General features: G+C 44.0%; 2 protein-coding genes across 2 annotated transcripts in view; both read left to right on the forward strand.

Annotated features, from left to right (window-relative positions):
* The window catches only part of CTTNBP2NL (CTTNBP2 N-terminal like), a 43,748-nt gene that overhangs the window by 14,526 nt on the left and 8,260 nt on the right, over positions 1 to 20,962 (forward strand). The window contains exons 3-4 of the mRNA XM_074977651.1: positions 19,013 to 19,243; positions 20,512 to 20,619. Coding sequence (XP_074833752.1) covers positions 19,013 to 19,243; positions 20,512 to 20,619 — 339 coding nt within the window. The remainder of the gene's footprint in view (positions 1 to 19,012; positions 19,244 to 20,511; positions 20,620 to 20,962) is intronic.
* LOC142001963 (uncharacterized) lies at positions 11,288 to 12,932 on the forward strand. Its single transcript, XM_074977652.1, has 2 exons — positions 11,288 to 11,922; positions 12,139 to 12,932. Exons 1-2 carry the CDS (start codon positions 11,446 to 11,448, stop codon positions 12,739 to 12,741), a joined length of 1,080 nt encoding a protein of 359 aa, XP_074833753.1. The 5' UTR covers positions 11,288 to 11,445; the 3' UTR covers positions 12,742 to 12,932.

Raw genomic sequence — 20,962 nt, forward strand, 5'->3', positions numbered from 1 at the left:
TTAATACCTATGGCTGTAGTGTACTAAATTCTAGTTAAGCTGTATCTTCTACTATAACTAAGCTAAGCTAAGCACAGGCTACAACGCTCCACAGGATCTTTTGAAAGTTATTGAAAAAACTTGGTAATGTAGATGCAGCCCTCCAGTTTATCAGGCAATGTTGACCTACTGTTCTTCAGGGAATGTTTTCAAATGCATCTGTTCACTAAGGTGTTGTGTGGGTGTAAATATTAAATGGGAGAGTGGGGACATAGGAGTAATGAGGCAAAAATTTTTTGAGGAAAAAAGTTATAGATGTTTTGTGAGGGTTGACCATCTGGTAACTTATGTACAGTGCTATAGAATTTATAGCTGAGCTCACAAATCCGGTCCTGTGCCACGCTAAAATCCAGTTACAGTCACTTGGCATGGTCTGTTCCTTGTATGTATGTTCTAGCTAGCGCAAGTGGTTCATCTCTTTCTGGGTGAGTGACAGAGATTAACTATATTTGTCTCAAAACTAAAGGTGGGATAGATAGCTTGCTGTCTGAACAAAAATGTATTGCAAAATGCTGTTTTCCATTGACTTGTACATGTAGAAAGCTTTTCTGGGTTGCTTCTCTGCATGCTGTGCATTCTACAGGAACTGTATAATTCCATGGAACAGTTCTGCAGTTAACAATGAATGACTCTAAATAGCATCAGTAGTTCTGGTGCTGTGATAGGTTGTAGTCTTACATTGAGCATATCCTCTTTCTGTTCTTCCTGTGTCAGCTTCCACCCTTTTATGCTGCTTCCCCATTTCTCTTCCCTTTTATTTGTCTCCATATGGGCTTGCATGTGTTTATGTATTTTTAAGGAACTAACCATTATAATAGCTAGATGCCATTATTAAAAGTATAAAAGATGATATACTCACATGATAGTTCTTCGACATCACACACTAAGGAGGAGGCTTACAGTGGATACCAGTGGAACAGTCCTAAAACCTATGATGAACTCTATTTTTGCTGGCAAATATAAACAGGTTCTGTGTGTTGTACTTTGAAAGCTCTACCTTCGGTTCCGCCACATTTGATTCGTTTTAAAACATCCAAAACTAAATGACAAAGCCAACTAACTGAAGCTCTGTCTGCTTTTGGAAGGTTATCAGTATGCTAAAAAGAAAATGATCAGTTTTGCAGCCTTTTCTTGTTGTGCTGTGTATTATAATGCCTTCTGGTTCTCTTGATTACAGATGTTTAGGTAGTTATTGCATGTGTTTTCATAAAAGACTGCTTTTGTTGCACTAGTTTAGCTTTGTTTACTGCTAGCAGCTTTTTTCATTTGTAAAGTTATTTCTCCAAATAGGGAGAACACCCAGAGAAGCCACAGCTGGAATTAAGAAAGTGTTTTTAAAAGAAAGTGGCAGATGCTGTTGGAGTGTAAGTTTTGTGTTTAGTCTTCATGTGTTGTATTTAGATAAAAGTTACCTTTCAAGGCTTCAGCACTGGACAGCATGAATGAAATGAAAAGCATCAGTGCAGCATTGCAGTCCATTCTATATTACACTTGATGATTGGAAATTGGATTTAACAAATAAAGGTGCCTATTATAGTCTACTCACCCAATCTTTTGATTTGAGATGAGAACTGGTTTGGTTCAAGTTTTGGGATCTGCTTTGTGTGTCAGGCCATTACCTCATTAGTTCCCCACAATCTGATCTAGTGGGGTAATACAAAGGAACACGTGTAGGAGTAACAGGTGTCTCAAGGAAATAGACTTCCCTCTCGCACAGTACAGTGAAAATGCTACAGTTCAGTTTTGAGCCTGTGGTGGTGATGCAGCCAGCATAGTGCTATGTAGAAAGAGCTCTTCAGAAACCTACGCAGCAAACAGTATGTTCATGTAAAAGGATAAACTAAGTAATGCACAGTGTGCAATCTTGTTGCTCCAGTGGTGAAAAAAAAATTTTGAACAAATATTATAGCTCTTTGCCTTTAAGGTATGGTAGGAAGAGTCTTTCTTATCAGATGAAATGTGCTTTATCTGGTCAATAATTTTGAAGATAGAGAAACTGGAGTATTAGAAAGTAGCAAATGGAACTGGCAGGTTATTACAATAAATAGTAAAATGTGACCATGTTCAGTATTACTTTCTTCATGTTGGGTTGTCATTACTTGTAATGTTATAACTTCAGAGGTTTTAAAACTAGAATGGCATGTTGCTTGCCCCCCTGCAGTGTTGACTTTGCTAACCTTCTTTCAGATGCCTCGCTAGCCTCAACCCAAGTGAGAACAGACAAAAATATTCTGTGGTGAAAAAACTTGTATCTTTAGGCCTCTGTTGAACTTTCTTCTTGCATCCAGACAATGTCTTAGCTTTTCAGGATACCTGTTACTCTCTCTAAAACGTTAATGTTCTGCAAACACATTTGGTTTGTGCTTTAGTGGACTTCTGCATTCCTGCAGGGAAAGGCTGACCAAAAGTAGGATGGCTTCAGTGTATATACATCAAATGTATATATGATTAACAATAATTAAAATGCAGATTTAACCAGCAGTGAAGTGTTCGTAAGCTGTTCATACAGCACACCACTAACCAACCAAAAGAAAATTTGACAAGTATAGTGGAATAATTAACAAATTAGATGAAATTATGATCTGTTAATGGCAGTCACTGAATGTACAGTGGCTAAAGTAATCACATTAATTACTCTCGTAGGGCTAGGAAAAAGATCAGTGGTAATGTGATTCTCAGCAAGACAACTGAACTTAGTGGGGAGAAAAGAAATAAAATCTTTACTTCAAAATTAGTTTTCACTGTGGTTCCCCCCAGAGTTACTACTCTTGGGGAAATGAAAATCCCTCTTTTCTAATTGACTTACTAGTGGAGCAGTGGCAGATAGCTGTAGGTCTCCCGGCACTGTTCTGTGACTGGATCCCAGAAGCTAGATTTAGTAGAGTCATGACTAGAGCTGAACTCCATGTTGGAAGAATAATTTTGGTACCCTTATGAACACAGACAAAGAGAGTTAAAAATACTGAAGTTACTTAGTCTAGAAGCTAGACAGAATTTGAGAAGCAGAACATTTACAGCCAAATTCTCTGGGATCTACAGCTTTTCATTTATTTTTAGTGGTTTTAACTATAGTAACCATTCTAAAATGTTTCATTGAATAATATAGAAAGTGTTCTTAACATATGTAAAATAGCAGAGTGCAAATTCTATGCCAGTCTATATGCTCCTATTTTGACAAGTAGAAAATATTACAGGAAAAAGTATTAAAGAAGCATGTTAAGAGCATATTGAACAGTTACAGAGTGAAATCCTATTAAGAAAACTTTAGCTAACTGAAATGCTTACAGGATAAATAGGACTAGTAGATAACAGCTGAAATAAGCATTTTTTGACTGCATCCTCTGTGAGGTTATCTAATTGATAGTTCTGAGCTGTTGGGTCAAATATATGTTAATGTCTAACAAAAAAAATCCTGAGGGTTACTCAAATTTTGTTGTTAAGCAAGATGAGATGTACTAGTCTGGTAGATGGCAGGGTGTACAAGTTCTACATCTGATTCAATAAACTATTGAAATCTCTGGAGTTATATGTCATAACAAAGTTTTGTTTATATTTCAACAAGAAGCACTTTTGTACTGAAAGAATACACGTGCACACACTTGTACAAATTGCAGCCACTAAAATAGCCTTTCTTCCAGGTCACTCTGATCATATCATGTCCTTTCTAGTTTCTTTGCACTGGCTCCCTGATTCTCACCATATCAGATTCAAGCTTCTTGCCATACGAATAGCCATACTGGGTCAGACCAAAGGCCCTTCTAGTCCAGTATCCGGCTCTGACAATGTTCAACACCAGGTGCACCAGTAGGGAATGAACAGAACAGATAATCAAGTGAACCTTGACCTGTCACCCATTCCCATAGCCATCAGTGGCTGTTAGCCAGGATGGGCAGGGATGGTGTCCTTAGCCTCAGAGAGACACCATATCTGTCCATCCCAGCTAATAGTTGCCGAGGTACCCAACCAAAGTGAATTTATCTGGTTCTTTTCTGAATGCTGTTATAGTCTTGGCCTTCCCAATATCTTCTGGAAAATAGATCCACAGTTTGGCTGTTCATTGTATGGAAGAAAATGCTTCCTTGTGCCTGTTGTAAACCTGAAGCCTATTAATTTCATTTGGTGACCGACAGTTTTTGTGTTATGTGAAGGAGTAAATAACATCTTCTTCACCTGAAAATAGCCTATTCACTCAACAAACCTCTCTCCAAAAAATCATCCAAGTTATCCAGGACCATCTCACATTGAAACCTTAATTTCATTTACTATGCTGTTGGCTGCCTTTTCTTCCTGAAAATATTTAAAGCACACAACAAGGTAGCAGCTATTTTGGGAGTGAGAAATTTTTATAATCATTTTACACAATTTAAGATTAAGGGCCCACTTCTGTGGTCCTTACTTGTGTAAGACTGTCTGTAGAAATTACTGCGTGAGTGGCCTCCAAATGATCCTTCTCAGATGTAGCAAATTGTAGAAGTGGGAGGAATCCATAAAAAATAAACTAGATCCATCATTCTTCACATTTATGGAGTATTTTGTTCCCTTTCCCTTTTTTGAGAACAGAATTATCTATTAATTAGGACTGAAGTTTTGTTTGCTTTTAGATCTGAAAACAGGAAGCAGCTTTTAGGCTTGTTCTTTCTTCAGTGTTGATGTTCTTTCATTGCAGGGCAGAATCTGGTTAATTAGCGTTAATGACTGGAAGACTGAATCACTGAAGTTTACAAGAAAACAAACAGATGAACAAACAGCAAAGTGAGGATAATGCATTCCAAAACAAACTGTTCATTTGTCAGTTGTTAGATTTTGTAGTTTTCTAATCAGTACCATAAGGTCCCCTATAGCAACTACTAAATTTTTGAGAAGGGTCAAGACTACTAATTTTTTTTTTTATTTTTTGGGCAGGTTATAAAGTACTTGGATTTAGCAGGCTTCTGCTATGCTCTGTCTTCTTGAATTACAATATTTGATACAGGCTATTATATATGTGTGCGTGTGTGTGTCACTTTCGTGAACGTTTCAATTAAGAAGTTGACATGTTCACCAATAAATTGTAATAAAAAGTGCTGTCACTCACTTGTCTAGTACTGGTTGAACCACTCTTGTCCAGCACCTTTGGGACCTGACGGGTGTTGGATGAAAAAATTTCTGAGACCGCGGCGGTCAACATTGTCTAGGAAATTACCAACACTGTCACTGCTTACTGTGCTCTTAGAGGACATTTAGGGGTAAATTACAGTTAAATAACAGCACAGAACACTGAGAGCCAGGACTGGTGGCTGGAAACAAACTGTAAGTGACCATGGGAACTTGACCACACCCATGATAAGTGCCAGATTATGGATGTTGCTGGATTAGAGAGCTTTAGATTAGGGAGATTCAATTTGTAATTTATCAAATTCTGAACAACAATTTCTATCCTCTGTGTTATTACGTGAGTATATTTTTGTGAGAGTCTCAGTTTCATATTCTGTTTTTCTGGCCAAAACACAGATTTTTCCTGGTCCAGTTCAGTCCAGGAGGGTCCTCATTTGCAGTCTAGGGAATTGGTAGTCTTCAGGCTGCACTTTAGTTTTACATACAAGAGAAGCTCATTTAATATTAATAATGCTATTATGTTGGTTCTATAGAGAGTTGATTTACTGACTAGCCAAGTTCAACAGGAGGAGGAAGCCTTGTTGTTTTGGTCATCTCTTAAAATATCTATTAGTAATCACTTTTGGGTCAGAATCAAGTTCAGCTTTCAGATATGGAGCTACTCTGGAACTACTGATAGCAAGTCGACTCTTTATGATATTTTTTCTTGGTAGCTTAATGCAAAGTCTGTAATCCCTATCCCTGATTACTGTGAAGTTATCAGGAAGCTCAAGACTTCAGGGGAAGGTATTTAAAGAATATGCCATTCTCTGTAATCTCAAGGAGGAACTTTAGCACAGATTACATTGCTAGATATTTGGGGGTTGACATAAAAATAGTGCAATTAAAACATTTTAAAAGTTTTTTCTGTTTTCCCTAAAATGAAAAAACTGAAGTGTAATATACACATTCCCCATTCTCTGTCCAAGCAATAAATTTTGTTGGAAATTTCCACTAATTTATGCCTTGTGGTTTAGAAAAGGAAGTTGAGGATGGTTGAGAGGCCATGATGCAATGCTGTGTCTCAGACAGATCTTTTTCAGTAAAAAAAGTATTATGAAAGAAAACTGAAGGATACTCTGTAGAAAACACTTGGTTCAGAATAACCTGGAAGTCCCCAGAGAAAACAAATCCTTTTTGCTAGCAGAGCAGAGCCATCAGTTTACTTAGCTGCACATTAAACATCTTTTAACTATCCAAATATTGCTTCTACTCCACAATACTAGAATTATTTCAAAATAGCCTAGTGGTGTTCAATAACCCAAATTCAAATTGAACAGTCAGTTATTGCCACATCTGACATGCATGTGCTTCAGCATCTTCGTTAACAGACTCTGAAATACTATTTTTGAGTAGCTGTTAGTCTCCAGTTAGCTGAATTTTATTGTTCTCCCCTCCGAGCATTTGCTACTTAAAATGTTCATCTTGTCTTTCCTCTAAGCATAGTTGAATAGCCTGAACAGCCAACTACATTATATTTTGAGTTTGCAACTTTCACATGCAAAGGAGGAAGTTGTTGCTGGGAATGAATGCATTATATTCAGTTGTCTGGGTGAATGGCTGTGTCCTTTCAAATTAAAAGACTAGGTGCACTCAGTTGCGTAAGCCACCAGATAATGCTCAAATCTCTGTTATTTAAGGTGCATAGCCTACAAGCATTACAATTTCACTCTAGAGGGACTAAACTGAATTTTTTTTCAGTGCAAAATGTATCTGTTCAGCAATACCTCTTACTTACCAGTAGGGTCACCTGTGCAGCAGACTATAAGGAGCAATGTTATAATAATATTTCTATAGACTTCGTGTTTGCCAGGGACCTGGTACTGAAAAAAATGTGTTAATATGAAAACTCATAACTGCATTAAGTATATCTTGAGAGTGGATGGGCATTGTGCCTTTGTGGGCAGGGTATATTAACTGAGTTGTGAGTCTTATGTATTCTAGACTTCTGGTTAAAGATGTATACCTAGTTTATGCCTAGCTGACTTGTATTTCTATGACCGTAGTTAGATTTGAAAGGTGGTTTAGTTACATTTGATCATTGCAGTTCAGGGAAATCATTAACTGCTCATAAAGTAAGGGGGAAGAACTTGTTCTTTCCCAGACAGGAAATAAACCACCCCAGCTTGATTCAACAAACCATACAGCAGGTTCCTGAAAAGTGTGGGGGAGTTTGTAGAATTGTGGATGGTTTCAGTCCTCACAAAAGTCAAATGTAAAGAACATACTGTATGTGAGTTGGTTTGATGGATTTTGGTTTGGGTTTGTTTCCACAAGAGTAGACTGTTACTCTGACAGGAACGAACCCTTCTTAGGGAGCCAGATCAGAACTTTTTGTAAAGCTTTTACTGAAGAGAAATGAGCTATGGTAAATTAGTTCAGAAGTGCCTTTAACAATAGACGTGCTAATACCATTTTAAATCTGGAATTTGTTTCTGTTGCGGTCGTGTGTAACCACTACAGGGTTGGATGTAATTTAAAAAGAAAAAACAGCTTGTCCATCAAAACATCTGGGCCAGCTGGATATACACATTTTAATTTAGTGAAAGGCTTTCCAGCCCTTGGATGTTCCCTCACAACTGTTGTTGGGTTTGGTTTACTTCTGTTTTTAGTGCTTGAGAAAAAACTTGAGGATTTTTCCTCTTATCTGTTCAAAAAACACTCCCCTAGTTTTTTCCTGTGATTCATTTAAACCACTGGCAGCTCATTTATCCAAAGACAGCGAGTACTCCCTTTTCCTTCCTTTTGCTCACAGCAGTCTCTTAAGCTCTGATCAAATATATTTGGATGCAAAAAGCATGTACTGTATAAATTGGAAGGTTTATAAACGGGGTGGAGTATTTATTGTGTGTATGTGTTGGCAGAGGGAGTGGGAAGGGAGACATGGCAGGGACAGGAGCAGATTCTGTTGATAGCAGCTCCAAGATAGCATTCTGGGCTATCTGTCCAACTCTTTCTGCAGGGAATGCGTGTGTCTGTTTTCTTTTGCAGGGAAGTTGGGTATCTGATTGACTTCTGACTCCATGCTAGTCAGGAGCCATGTGATCAGAAGAGTATGGACAAGACTCTAATTTTGATTCCCAGCCATTCTCACTCCCAGATAACACTGCACTCTGTCTTTGTTAGACAGAGCCCATGAAGTGGAAATCTCAGTGGCTGCATCTACACTTGCAAGTTCTTTCCAGAGATTTTTCAAAAGAAGTGGGCTCTTTCAAAAGATCCCACAAAGTGTCTACACACACAAATCATTCTTTCAAAAGTAAATTGAAAGAATGCTGTGCTCCTTTCGAAATCGCTCGTCCTTTTCTGTTTCGAGAAGAGCACCTACTTTCGAAAGCATCTTTTGAAAGAAAACATGTAGATGCTCTGCAGGCCCCTCCCCCCCCCCTTTTTTTTTTGTTTGAAAGAGTAGTCCTCACGGGGCCTGATTTTTTCTATCCCGGGCCCGTTCTTTCAAAAGAGCGAGGGCTGTGTGGACACTCTGTTTCAAAAGAGCAGATCACTCTTTTGTGTGTGCACACTCTCTTTTGAAAGTTCTTTCAGAAGAGATCTTTCCAGAGAGCTTCTTTCAAAAGATCTTTGTAGTGTAGCCATAGCCAGTATATTTTTTGTCTAATTCTTTTAAGGAATGTCCTGCTATAATAAAAGGATATTATCAAGAGACAAAATGTATTAGTAACACTTTGGGGGAAAGTATCGGAGGGGTAGCCGTGTTAGTCTGGATCTGTAACAACAAGCAAGGGTCCTGTGGCATCTTATAGACTGACAGAAAAGTTTTGAGCATGAGCTTTCGTGAGCACAGACCCCCTGGGACCAGCGTCTGATGAAGTGAGTCTGTGCTCACGAAAGCTCGTGCTCAAAACTTTTCTGTTAGTCTATAAGGTGCCACAGGACCCTTCGTTGCTGTTACTTTGGGGGAAGACTTTCAAACATGGTGTTAGGTGCCCAATTCTCATTTCTGCCTCTGAAACAATCTCCCTAATTATTACAGCCAAAGTAAATTTAAAATCCTCAGGCTAGGGTCATTCTTGCTGTTTGTTTTTTCAATCTGTTCATTTATGAGAAATAGCCATTTTCATGTTTGCTCCTAGAGAATATCACTCTTGTTCTTATACATGGGCCCAAAGCTGTACTGTTTGGGTTTCCAACTGTGCAAGGGCATGTTTACATTTTAAGTTGTGTTTATTGGAATGTTAAAGAAACAGTCATAGGAAGGTTATCCATATTGAGTTTTGAAAATCCTGCTCTCTGATTTTAACCAAACCTAACTCTTCTACCTAAAATATATCCTGAAAACAGTTATGTGCCACTTATTAGTCATGTCTGTCTTTTTAATAAATGAAAAGGATGAAATTAGCTCGTTAGGGTGAGGTTTGATTTCATATTCAGTGTAGATATCTAGCTTTTTCTGTTTTCCAGCAACTGTATGTCATTTAACGTGATCAGTGAAGACTCACTGCCATGTAGAACCAATGTTAAGAACTCTATTAATTCTGAAAAGCCTACTGTATTTAATTTGGTATGGCTTACTGGCATTTGTGTTCACACAGATACTCACATATATGCCTGCTTATATATAAAACTAGAATAAGGGAGGGTTTGTTATAGCAATGGGCTTAAATTGCAGCAAAGGAGATTTAAGTTGGATGTTCAGAAAAATTTCCTGTCAGGGTGGTTAAGTACTAGAATAAATTGCCTAGGGTGGTTGTAGAATCTCTATCATTGGAGATATTTAAGAACAGGCTGGATAAATATCTAACAGGGATGATCTAGATGGTGCTTGGTCCTGCCATGAGGGGCTGAGTTACCTGAGTTGAATTGATACCTGTAGTTCTAGGGAGCCTAGATCAGTGCATCACAAGCTTTTTTATACCAGTGGATTGCCTGCTGCCTTCTTGAACTTTGTCAGAGAGATCTTGGAGCCCAGTGCCAGTCCATGAACCAGTCATTGAGAAACACTGGTCTAAATTTATCAAATCAGACACTGATATCTCTATGGCATCGCCTCTGGATGGTAGGTGCTGCACTGAATGTCAGGTTTGTGTCTTTAATCTACGTCATAGCATTGTATTTTGAGATGGGAACATTTAAGGAGAGATTTTTCCAAAGTGCTCAGCATTGATCTGTTTTTCCATTGGAGTCAACAGTGAAATTCCCATGGACTTCAATCTGGGCTTGTCTGCATTTGCCCCCAGCTTCGAAGAGGGTGTGTTAATCAGGGTGATGGGAGATTACTAATGAAGTGCTGCGGTGAATATGCAGCGCTATATTAGGCTAATTCTCCCCCATGCTGACTTCCAGTTGTCAAAATTTTGAGGAGTAAAGACACTTTGAAATACACGCATGCCAGCACTTTGAAGTTTGACACTTCAGAGTCACCATGGGGGAGAATTAGCCTAACAAAGCACTGCATATTCACCGCAGCACTTCATTAGTAATCTCCCATCGTCCTGATTAACATGCCCACTTCGAAGTTGGGGACAAGCGTAGATCCAGCCTCTGAGCAGTTAGGCCAGTGAGTGCATTTGAAAATCTCAGCCCTGAGCATTCTTCCCTTCACCACCACATACACATATCTTTACCTTTTGGCCTTCAAAAGCATGTCATTCTGCAATTGAAAATATGTGTCTTTGATTCTAATTCCTAACGAAAGAGGAATGTGTTTGGATATATGTAACCTTTAATTTTTTAAAACTTGTTCCTTGTATGTTACATATTTTCTTTTTGAACTATTTTAGCAAATGTTCAAGGCAGTGGGGAGAGGCATGACCACATGCCAGGAGCCCAACAAACACATTCTGTAGTGCCGTGGTTGGTTCCAAATTTTATTTTTTATCGGTTACTGGGTTTTTAAATTCTTGTCCGTCAGTGGAAGAAACGAGTGATAATTTGTTTCATTTAGGCTACGTCTACACTGGCACGCTACGTCGAAGTAGCCTATTTCAACGTAAGAACATCGAAATAGGCTACTTCGACGCGTATCGTCTACATGTCCTCCAGGGCTGATGCCGTTGATGTTCAACGTTGAAGTAGCGACAGGGAACGTCGAAAGGAGCCACCCCAGAAGGAAACGTCTAGCGTCCACACACACAAGTGTTCGCCGTCAAAATAAGAGGCCAGGAAAGCCCACGGACTGGGACACAGGCTGGACTAGTCCTTCCGGGTCAACAGCAAGCTGCTCCTTTAAAGGGCCCCTCCCAGACACACCCGGCCTGAACAGCACGAGGTCCGGAGGGTACTCTCCACACTCTCACAGACCAAGTCACAGCAAATATGGACCCCCAGCAGCAGCAGCAGAAAGAGGAGGCCCTCCAGGTAGTCATCCAGGGGAAAAGCGCCCTGCTAGGTGCTGCCCGGGAGGCCACCCAGTGGTTCCTGCCAGGGGAGCCTTCCCCGGGGGCAGACGGGGACGCCCCTGACCACCGGGCTCCCCTCTTCCTCCCCCGCCGGCTGCTCCCCTGCCGGTGGAGCTACCCCAGCAGCTCCGAGCGGTGGGAGCACCTGGTCATGCAGGAGTGGGACGACAACATGTGGCTGCGGAGCTTCCGCATGCGCCAGCAGACCTTCCTGGAGCTCTGCCAGTGGCTCACCCCCACGCTGAGGCACCAGAACACCCGGATGCGGCGCGCCCTCCCCGTCGAGAAGAGGGTTGTAATAGCCTTCTGGAAGCTGGCCACTCCAGATGGCTACTGCTCCGTGGGACACCAGTTTGGAGCGGGAAAGGCCACGGTTGGGGCTGTCGTCATGGAGGTAAGGAGGCCCAGGCATGCATCCATTGGGAGGCGGGGGGGCCGGGTGTGAGGTTGGGGAGGGAGGGGCCGGGTGTGGGGCTGGGGAGGGAGGGGCACTGGGGAGTGAGGGGCTGGGCGGGGGAGTACCCGGGGAGGTGCCCGGGAGGGGGGCCTGCAGGGAGGACCGTGGGGCACCCTGCACACCCTCATGGGCGCCTGTGTTCCCTCCCCACAGGTGGTCCGTGTGTTCAATGCCATGGTGCTCCAGAGGGTCATCCGACTCGGGGACCTGGACGCAGCCATTGCTGGATTCGCCGCCATGGGGTTCCCGAACTGCTTCGGGGCCCTGGACGGGACCCACATCCCCATCCACACCCCGGACCACAGCGGAGGAAGATACATAAACCGCAGGGGTTACCACTCCGTGGTCCTGCAGGCCATGGTGGACAGTCGGGGCCACTTCCAGGATGTGTACATGGGCTGGCCCTGCTGCACACACAATGCCCATGTTTTTTGGAACTCGGGCCTGTGCCACTGGCTGGAGGTGGAGCCTTACATCCCAGAGGGAGATCCCTCTGGACTACACCACTGTGTCCCTCTGCCTCGCGGCAGACGCAGCCTACCCCCTGCAGCCCTGGCTCATGCGCCTGTACGCCGGCCACCTCAACGCCAACCAGGAGCGGTTCAACGCCTGCCTGAACCACTCCCGCCATGTGGTGGAGAGGACCTTCGGCCATCTGAAGGCCCGCTGGCCGTGCCTCCTTGCCCAACTGGACATCAGCCTCCAGAACATCCCCCAGGTTGTGGGCGTATGCTGCACACTCCACAACGTTTTTGAGAGCAAGGGGGGCGGTGGCTGGGCAGTCCAAGGGTGGGCAGTTGTCGCCGGCACGGGCTTCCCCCAGCCAGCTGCTGCACCCAGCTACCAGGCCCACCATGAGAGGGTATGGGTCTGCAAGGCCCTGTGGGCCCACTTCGATCAGGGAGACCTGAGCACCTCCCTGGCCTTCCCCAGAGGACCCCCCTACACACAGCCCACACTGCCCACACACCACCCCCCCAACAAGCACACGCCTCCCGTTATTTGGAAAATAAAACCTTTTTTTTTTTTTTTTTTTTTTTTTTGAAAACTGCTCGCTTTGTTTTGTGCACAACAGAAACTGCAACCAATATACAAAGGGGGACCACAATATACATGGGGGCCCAGTGGACGGCTTGGCCGTTGGCCCATCAGTCCAGGGTGGGGGTAGAGGGGCACGACCCCTGGCGGGTACGGCTTACAACCCCACCCCCCATGTCCGCAGTCCCCGGCGTGGCTGGCTGGGGGCTGGGAGGACCGGCAAGTACGGCCGGGATGCCTCCACTGGCCGGTCTTCAGCCCCAGTGGGCTCTGGTCCTGGGGAGCTTGCAGGCAGCATGGCAGGTGGGGCAGCAGGCGGCAAGGCAGGCGGAGAGGCGGGGGGCAACAGGTGGAGCGACGGGGAGGGTGGCCCAGGGGACAGCGGGGGGTGGACTCCCAGATTGACCCAGCTATGTCCCAGAAGACCCCCATGAAGTCCTCCCACACCGCCCACCACCAGGTGGACTCTTCCCTGTCAAAGCGGAGTCTCTCCTCCGCCACCTCTGTCTGCCGCCAGAGAGCTGCCAGGAGCTGGGGGTCCACAGGGGCCATCCCCAGGGTCCAGCAGTGGTGGGACCGTCCCGCTGGCCTTGGGGGTGTCTCTGGGCGCTGGCAGTGGCTGACCTCCAGCGGACTGTCAGGGACGACAGAGGGTGCCTGCCGGGGGTGTCGGATGGTGCAGCTGCAGAGAGGGAGAGAGGGAGGGGAAGGCTGTTAGTACCGTGCCCTGGCCCGTGGCCCATTCCCCTGACCCCTCGTTGGGTGCTGGGTCTCCGCCCCCGTCGGTGGGTGTGATGTCCCTGTTGGCTGTCCCCATAGCATTGTTTCCCCACCCCCGAGGTTAAGGCACAGTGCTGTCCATGGGTGCGGGCGCTGATGGCTGTGCCACCGTCCTGGGACCGTGCTGTGGCTGGGCAGTTGCGGGTTGGGGTCCGCTGGGGGTGTGTGAGGCTCCCGGTCGTGTCTGGTGCCCATGGCCCGTGGGTGTGTGCCCTGTGGGGTACGTACCTGACCATCCATTGCCACGGTTGGGGGAAGCCCGGTGGGCGGACACCCAGCTGGTGCTCTCGGAGGGGAGGTCAGTGAGGAGCCCCCACTCCTCGGGCGAAAGCAGCAGAACACAGAAGCGTGCTCTCCATCATGTGGAGCACCACCTCCTCACCCCAGAGCCCCAGCAGGTCTCGGAGCTTGGCCTCTGACCAGGAGGGGCCCTGTCTCTTTTTGGTCCCCCGCTTGGCTACCGGGGGTGCCTGGGTCCCCTCAGAAGAGGAGTCCTGGGGCGCTCGGGGGGCTGGCTCTATGCCATGGGTGGTGGGTGGATGGGTTGGGGCCTGTAGAGGGCGTGCAAGGCTAGCACGTGCGTGTGGTGCTGCCTGCCCGCTTTCAGCTTCCTGCCACAGGAAATCCGGGTCCGTGGTGCTTGAAAGGCTGCTGCGCGCGGGGACCATAAAGCCCCGCAGGAGGTGGACAGAGCGTCTCAAGCCCTCAGCTGATGGCCATGGAAGACCCCACTATTTCGAAGTAGTGGGACGCGGATCGTCTACACCCACCCTACTTCGCCATTTAGCGTCGAAGTAGGGTGCTATTCCCATCTTCAGATGGGAATAGTGATTTTGACGTCTCGCAGCCTAATGTCGATTTCAACGTCGAAATAGCACACAGTGCGTGTAGATGCGACGGGTGCTATTTCGATGTTGTGCTGGCTACTTCGAAGTAGCCAGCTAGTGTGGACGCACCCTAAGTGTGTATCTGGGTGAGAATTTTAAGGACTTATTTGTTGACTAGTTACAGATTTATAGTGTGGATGTGTCCTTTTGATATTGCAGAAGGATGCACAAAACTGATCTTCCACTGAAACCTTACTAAATTATAAAATCTCTTAGCCAAGTGTTTACTTTCTTTGCTTTTTAAGAGTGTCTTAGGACTTGCTGGCTCTATTAATTTCAGTAGCTGGTGTGTGAATATGGCGTGCTGAATGTACTGTGTAGTGGCTGTGATACTTTTTAGTGGTATGTGGCTAGTATGCTTGTTCAAATACAGTGCAGACAGCCGCTGCCAAAGGTATTTGTGGTTTGTGTGTAGGAGGTTGGGGTTTAAACAAAGAACAGAGGATGAGTTCAGAGCAGTGTGCCAAGTTGCTAGTTAGTTCCAACGTACAAGCTCATTTAGTCCTTTGTTGTGGTTTGAGGTAATGCTTGTGAGGACATTTACTGAGTTAAAAGCATTTTTTTAGATTTAAGAACTAGTGAAAAATCTAATTGAGTTTGCCAATGTTGCTTGTAATGATCTCATAACACCACCAAAAGACCCTAGAACAAGTGTTCCCATACTTTTCAGCATCATGCCCCCCCTTTTGATTTTTGGGAAATCCTCACGACCCCCACCTCTTCTTTTCCATCATCCAACCCCCCCCTTAACAAAAAATTCAATTCATAATTTAAAATAAACACAAAAACTTGATATAAATGTTATTTAAAATTAAAAATAAGCACAAATAGTTTTCTTGGCCCTTATGGGTGTCTGGTGCAGCCCCAGCTGGGCCAGCTCCCTGAGCCCCATACTAGCCACCAGAGCTTTCTGTGCGAGCTGCCTGCCTGCCTCAGCCCTGCACTGCCAGAGCCACCTGCCCAAGCCCTGCACCACCAGGGCCAGCTGCCCACCATCCACCCAAGCCCCATGCTGCCGGGACCAGCTGCCCACCCACCAGCCCCCCGCCCCAGCAAGCCCCATGAGCCGCCCACCCACCCATGCCCCTTCCCTCCCACAAAGCCATGCACCACCAGCCCCCCGCCCTTACCCCATCCCCCTATCCTCCTCTCCCAGATCAGGCACTCCCAGCCCCCATCTAACCCCCATCCTCCTCCTCCCCCTCAACCCACATGCACTCAAATTTGCACATGGGTCTTCACCAGCTGCCTGCTTTTTATAGCAGCTATGCCCGGTCACCCACATAAAATGGCAGGGGCTGAGAGCCAGAAACAAAGGCTGTTTTTTTCCTTCAGGAGGGGGAAATAATGGGGGGTGCTGGGTCACCTCATTTTCCCCCTGGAATTTCTTCACTTCCCCCAGTGGGGCACACCCCCAGTTTGGGAAACCATGCCCTAGAAGATCTATTGGACCTTTGTTCTTATCAGTGCTTAAGATCAGATGGTTTTAAGCCATACGCAGTAATATCATGATGCTTATAACTCCTTTTACTAGCTAATTTTTTGTCTATAAAGACTTTGTCATCTCTGGGATTAATGTTGCTGCACGTCTGTCCTTGGATGGATAAATCTTCAGTATGTCAGCTATCCAAATGCTGTCTGTAACATTCAAGTTTTCCAAGCTGGCACTTGAACTTTAGTAGTTAAGCAAATGCCTGGCCACCATAGTTTGTTACAAAGTTGAAAGAAATATTTCCTTCCTTTGTCCTCGGATGCTCAGACTGTTCATAAAAGGTCTCCTTGTTTACATTTGCTCCGCTGAGCTCTAGAGTTTCTTAGAATAGCGATTCTTTCAGTATCTCTGTCCCAGAGCGAGCAAATGGTGTTGATTATGGACCAAAATGATGATGTAATCGGTGAAGAAGAATTTCCTCTTATCTGCAGAGCTTTTGTGTCCTCTGAATCTGCCTGGATGTGCTTCATTTTTTCCCCATACCTACAACAAATTGAAGGGACAGAACAACATGGGCATTTGTTGAAATTCTAGTTCGGAACCCTTTCCTTTTGCATTCTTTCCCAGTAGAGTACGGGAAGGCTTGGGAGTTTCAATATGGTACATCATGTTGGAAAAGTGGACATCTTCCCTTGCCAGTGGTTGCTTTCTGGAAGTGGTAAAACAGGAGTATCATTTCAGAACCCTTTGATACCTTGCATCAGAGCATTCTGAATGCTAGTGACACCTCTGCCCCGAGAGGCAGAGGCTTTGACAGGGTGCAATTCAAAGTGTACAGTTGTACCATTTTTGGCCACTGGTGAAACACACTCCCACTTAGATAAATGTAAGAAACAAGCCCTGTTTCATACGTGAGGGGAAGTTGAGATCTGGTGAAGACCCCTGATCCCTTGTTTCAGTCCTTAAGCCGTGTTCATGTAGAGGGGAATACAGTTCACTGAATTTGACAAGACAAGCAGCTTTGACCTCACTCTGATTTCTGCAAACATGAGTAAGCCGTGGGGGAATTGTGAAGAAAGGAGGTCCTCGATTCTTCAGTTGAAAAGAATCCTTTTTGTTTCTGTGGCATTTTAATTACAATCAGAACTCATGGGCATTTGGAGCGGGATTTCTTTTTCTTGCATGTGGCTTCCTGTTGGAGAAAGCAAAAATGGACATCAGTAGTTTCAACTGAGATGATTCGAGCAGGAAGGAAAATGTAGATGGAAATTTAGTGCTTTTGGGTCTGCACTTTGGCTCACTTACATGTGGTTTGCCACATGAGACAGAGTTTTATGTTTAATTTTTACTTTCAGACCCTGTCCCCACGCATCCCCTGCAACCACATTGCCATGTATCTTGCGAAACTAGCTTCTTTTCCTGTGTCTTGTGGTGGAGGTCAGCTTTGATCTTTTAAAATGATTTGCTGTTGTGCGGTAACTGGCAAACATATTCAGAAATCTAAACTTCATGTAACCCATGCAGCACTCAACAAACCTCTCCCCCATCAAAAAAAAAATCACCACACCCCATTTCTGCTCTGTATTAACTGCAAGTGTGCCATGGTGGATGGCATATACTGGTCCTCACCACATTTAAAGAAGTCCAAGTGCTCCTCTTTATGTGAACTGCTTATTAAAGGATTGATGGCTCCTCATTCCGTTAGAAGATTATTTGTTGGAGAACTGGCTCAACATGGGATTGACGGTGGGAGAGTGGGGCCTCTTTTATACTGCTGATGAAAGTTTCAACCCATTCTAGAACCTGGGTTGGATTTGCAAGGTTTTAACAAATTTGGTTTTTGATGGTGGGCTGAAGCTAGGCTTTTCAACAACATATTGTGCTGTGCTTTGGGGTTGGCTTAAATGATTTAATTGTCAAAAAATTTTGATGCGGTTTTGAGCAAATTAAAAAAAAAAAAAAGCTTGTGAGTGTTTTGCAGTAGGATTTTTTTGACCTACGTCTATGAGATTCATAAAGATGGAAAGTTGTTTAAGCGTTAACTAAGTGTGCTGTGGCCATTTAATCACTTTTCATGAGTTATGAAATAAGTTGTTTGGACTATGGCCAGTTTTCAAAGACTAGCTCATTTGCCACAAAAACCATGACCTTTATAGACCCTCTTGCTATCCACATTAGTGGAGATGGCAAGGACTAAATGAGCAATCGAGGCTCCACTAATTGAGAATTTAGATGTTGGTGTTCTGTCATGGCAAAGAAGCTTGCTGTATTGCTTGCCCCAGCTTCTTGTCCATCAGTTCTGTGGATTAGTAGAGCTCTTTAGTCTTCGGGGCTGTTAACCCGGTACTTTTCATCAGGATAAAGAATGCAGTGATACATACTTTTATCCCTTAAGCAGAGAGCGAGGTGTGTCTCACATCTTGCCGCCAAGCAACAGGGGCTTCTATGCCTGAGACAAAATATGAAGGAGTGTTTGTTCTATAGGTTGAACCCTTCTTGCCCAGCACCCTTGGAACCTGAGTGGTCCCAAATGAGAAAATTTGCTGGATGATAGGAGGTCAGTATTTTCTAGTACATTACCAACAGTTCCCCAGCTTACAGGGCTCTTAGAGACATTTAAGGATAAATTATAGCTAGCTAACAGCACAGAACACTGAGAGCGGGGAGCAGTGGCTGTAAACAAACTTTATGGGACCACAGGAAACTTGGCCCCACCCATGATAAGTGGTCATCTGTTTTACTAAAATCATGCCAGATTACAGATGTTGCTGGGCAAGAGAGTTTAGGATTAGAGAGGTTCAACCTGTATCGAGAAACTGTTTGTGAGTTTCCATACAATTCTTCAGTTACCACCTTCTAATAAACTGAAATACATATTCATATGTTTCAGGCTCAGCACAGAAACACTTTCATTGAAGAACGCTATGGAAAGTACAACATCAGTGACCCATTAATGGCTCTGCAGAGAGATTTTGAAATGCTGAAGGTGGCAAATCATAGCGAAAAGCAACCAGTTTGTGCCAATCCTTTGTCTATCCTAAAAGTAGTGATGAAACATTGCAAGAACATGCAGGAAAAAATGCTCTCTCAACTAGCTGCTGCAGAAAGCAGGCACAGAAAGGTAGGTTTTAAATTCTCTAGAACTCACTAAAAACAGTATGTTTTAGTAGTATGTTGTTGCCTTTAGTGTGGTAAAGAGTAAAAGTTAAATGCAAAAGGAGCTCCTGTAACTGCTAAGCTCTCTGGCTTTGTAGCTTTAAAAAGCTTTAATTACTTAATATTGTGCAGTCAGTAACGATTTTGTATTGTAAATACAAGGATACATGTGCTGCAGTTCTGTTAATGGGAGATCTGTGGAAAATATAGAGGAAATGCTTGCTCAGAATGCAGAAGTAGAGTATGAACTAAACCTTTCATTTCCTTGTAGTCACACAGAAAGCTCTTCCCGTTCACAGCTATGCAGAGCTCTAAGAGCAAACAGGGCATAAAACTATGGCTTAACTGAATGGTCTAGATTTGCTCATTTTAAAAAGAAATTGAATTAGTTGGTAGGTCCTGGTGGAATTGAAGTTTCCCTTACTGATTTCTATAATATGTGTATATATTTTTCCTCTAAAAATATTGTTTAACAAGGGCTTTTCTTCAGGCCTATTAAAAAATACCTAATTTTGCTTTTGCTATCTTCCAAATAGGCATGAATGTGTAGTAAAGGCACAAGCTCTGGACACACTCTATTTGGAGGCCCCACCTATGTGGAGCCGTGCTTATCTGGCTTAACCTGTCTCTCTCATAGAGGAAGGCGGCACATAAGTATGAAGACAACCAAGAGGTTCCACTGACCTGGACTCACTGGAATCTCACACTATTTAATTTATTTGCCCTTCAGTGTACTTAGTTGGCAGAGTTCAGCTTTTGGAAAGGTGACAATCAGGTTTTTTTTGTTAGTTTGTTTTTGTTTCTCTTCAAACGAAGTCAAAGCAGTATTTATTACCAACGTAGACGCCGCAAGCAGTAAAATAAGGGAAGCTGCACAAAATTAGTACATATGAATTTTGATTGGTGTCTGATTGGAACTAAAAGCCATTGTCCAAAAACAAGTGTGGTTTTTGTTTAAAAAAAAAAAAATTGCAGCCGATACTCAGCTGGTACTTGGTTTACAGGTCTGTGCAAGGTAGTGGCTATGACATCATCTAAAATATGCCTGCCCACATATACAGCTTTATGTCCATGTACTTGAATGTTGAGACATTCTATAACTCTTCTGTCGAAATTTGGACCTTAATGTTGCTTGGAGGTCTCATTTAGTGTCTGGACCTTTATGAGCATGTATGTAAATGTAAAAAACATGTGAAAAGATGACTGAAGTGTCAGTGTTTCTGTGCTTGGAAGGTGATCATGGATCTTGAGGAAGAGAGACAGCGGCATGCCCAAGACACAGCAGAAGGAGATGACGTCACCTACATGTTGGAGAAGGAGCGGGAGCGGCTGACTCAGCAGGTGCAGTTTAGGAGTTAATAATCCTCAGAGGAAGCTGACTCAGAACACAGTTACACTACGCATGTGTGATGAAGCAGTACCTCTGTCCAGTGTGGCCTCGAATTTTTTTTATCCATGAGCAGAATAAATTTTGTTCCGTACATATGTGGATGTCCATATGCAGATGTGCACCCACAGTAAAAACACACTCTGCCCACTGTGCGTGGCTGTAGGCGTTCTGCTAATCAGCTGGGCAGCCCCTGAATCTCTCCTGAGTGGCCGCCCAAGTGCTCAGCTTACAGGGAGCACAGCTTGGGTCTGAACACTGTTTCTATTAAGGATATGACTTTCTACATTTCTTGGC

Source organism: Carettochelys insculpta, chromosome 26 (genome assembly GCF_033958435.1).
Source record: "Carettochelys insculpta isolate YL-2023 chromosome 26, ASM3395843v1, whole genome shotgun sequence".
In the NCBI taxonomy this organism is placed as follows: Eukaryota; Metazoa; Chordata; order Testudines; family Carettochelyidae; genus Carettochelys; species Carettochelys insculpta.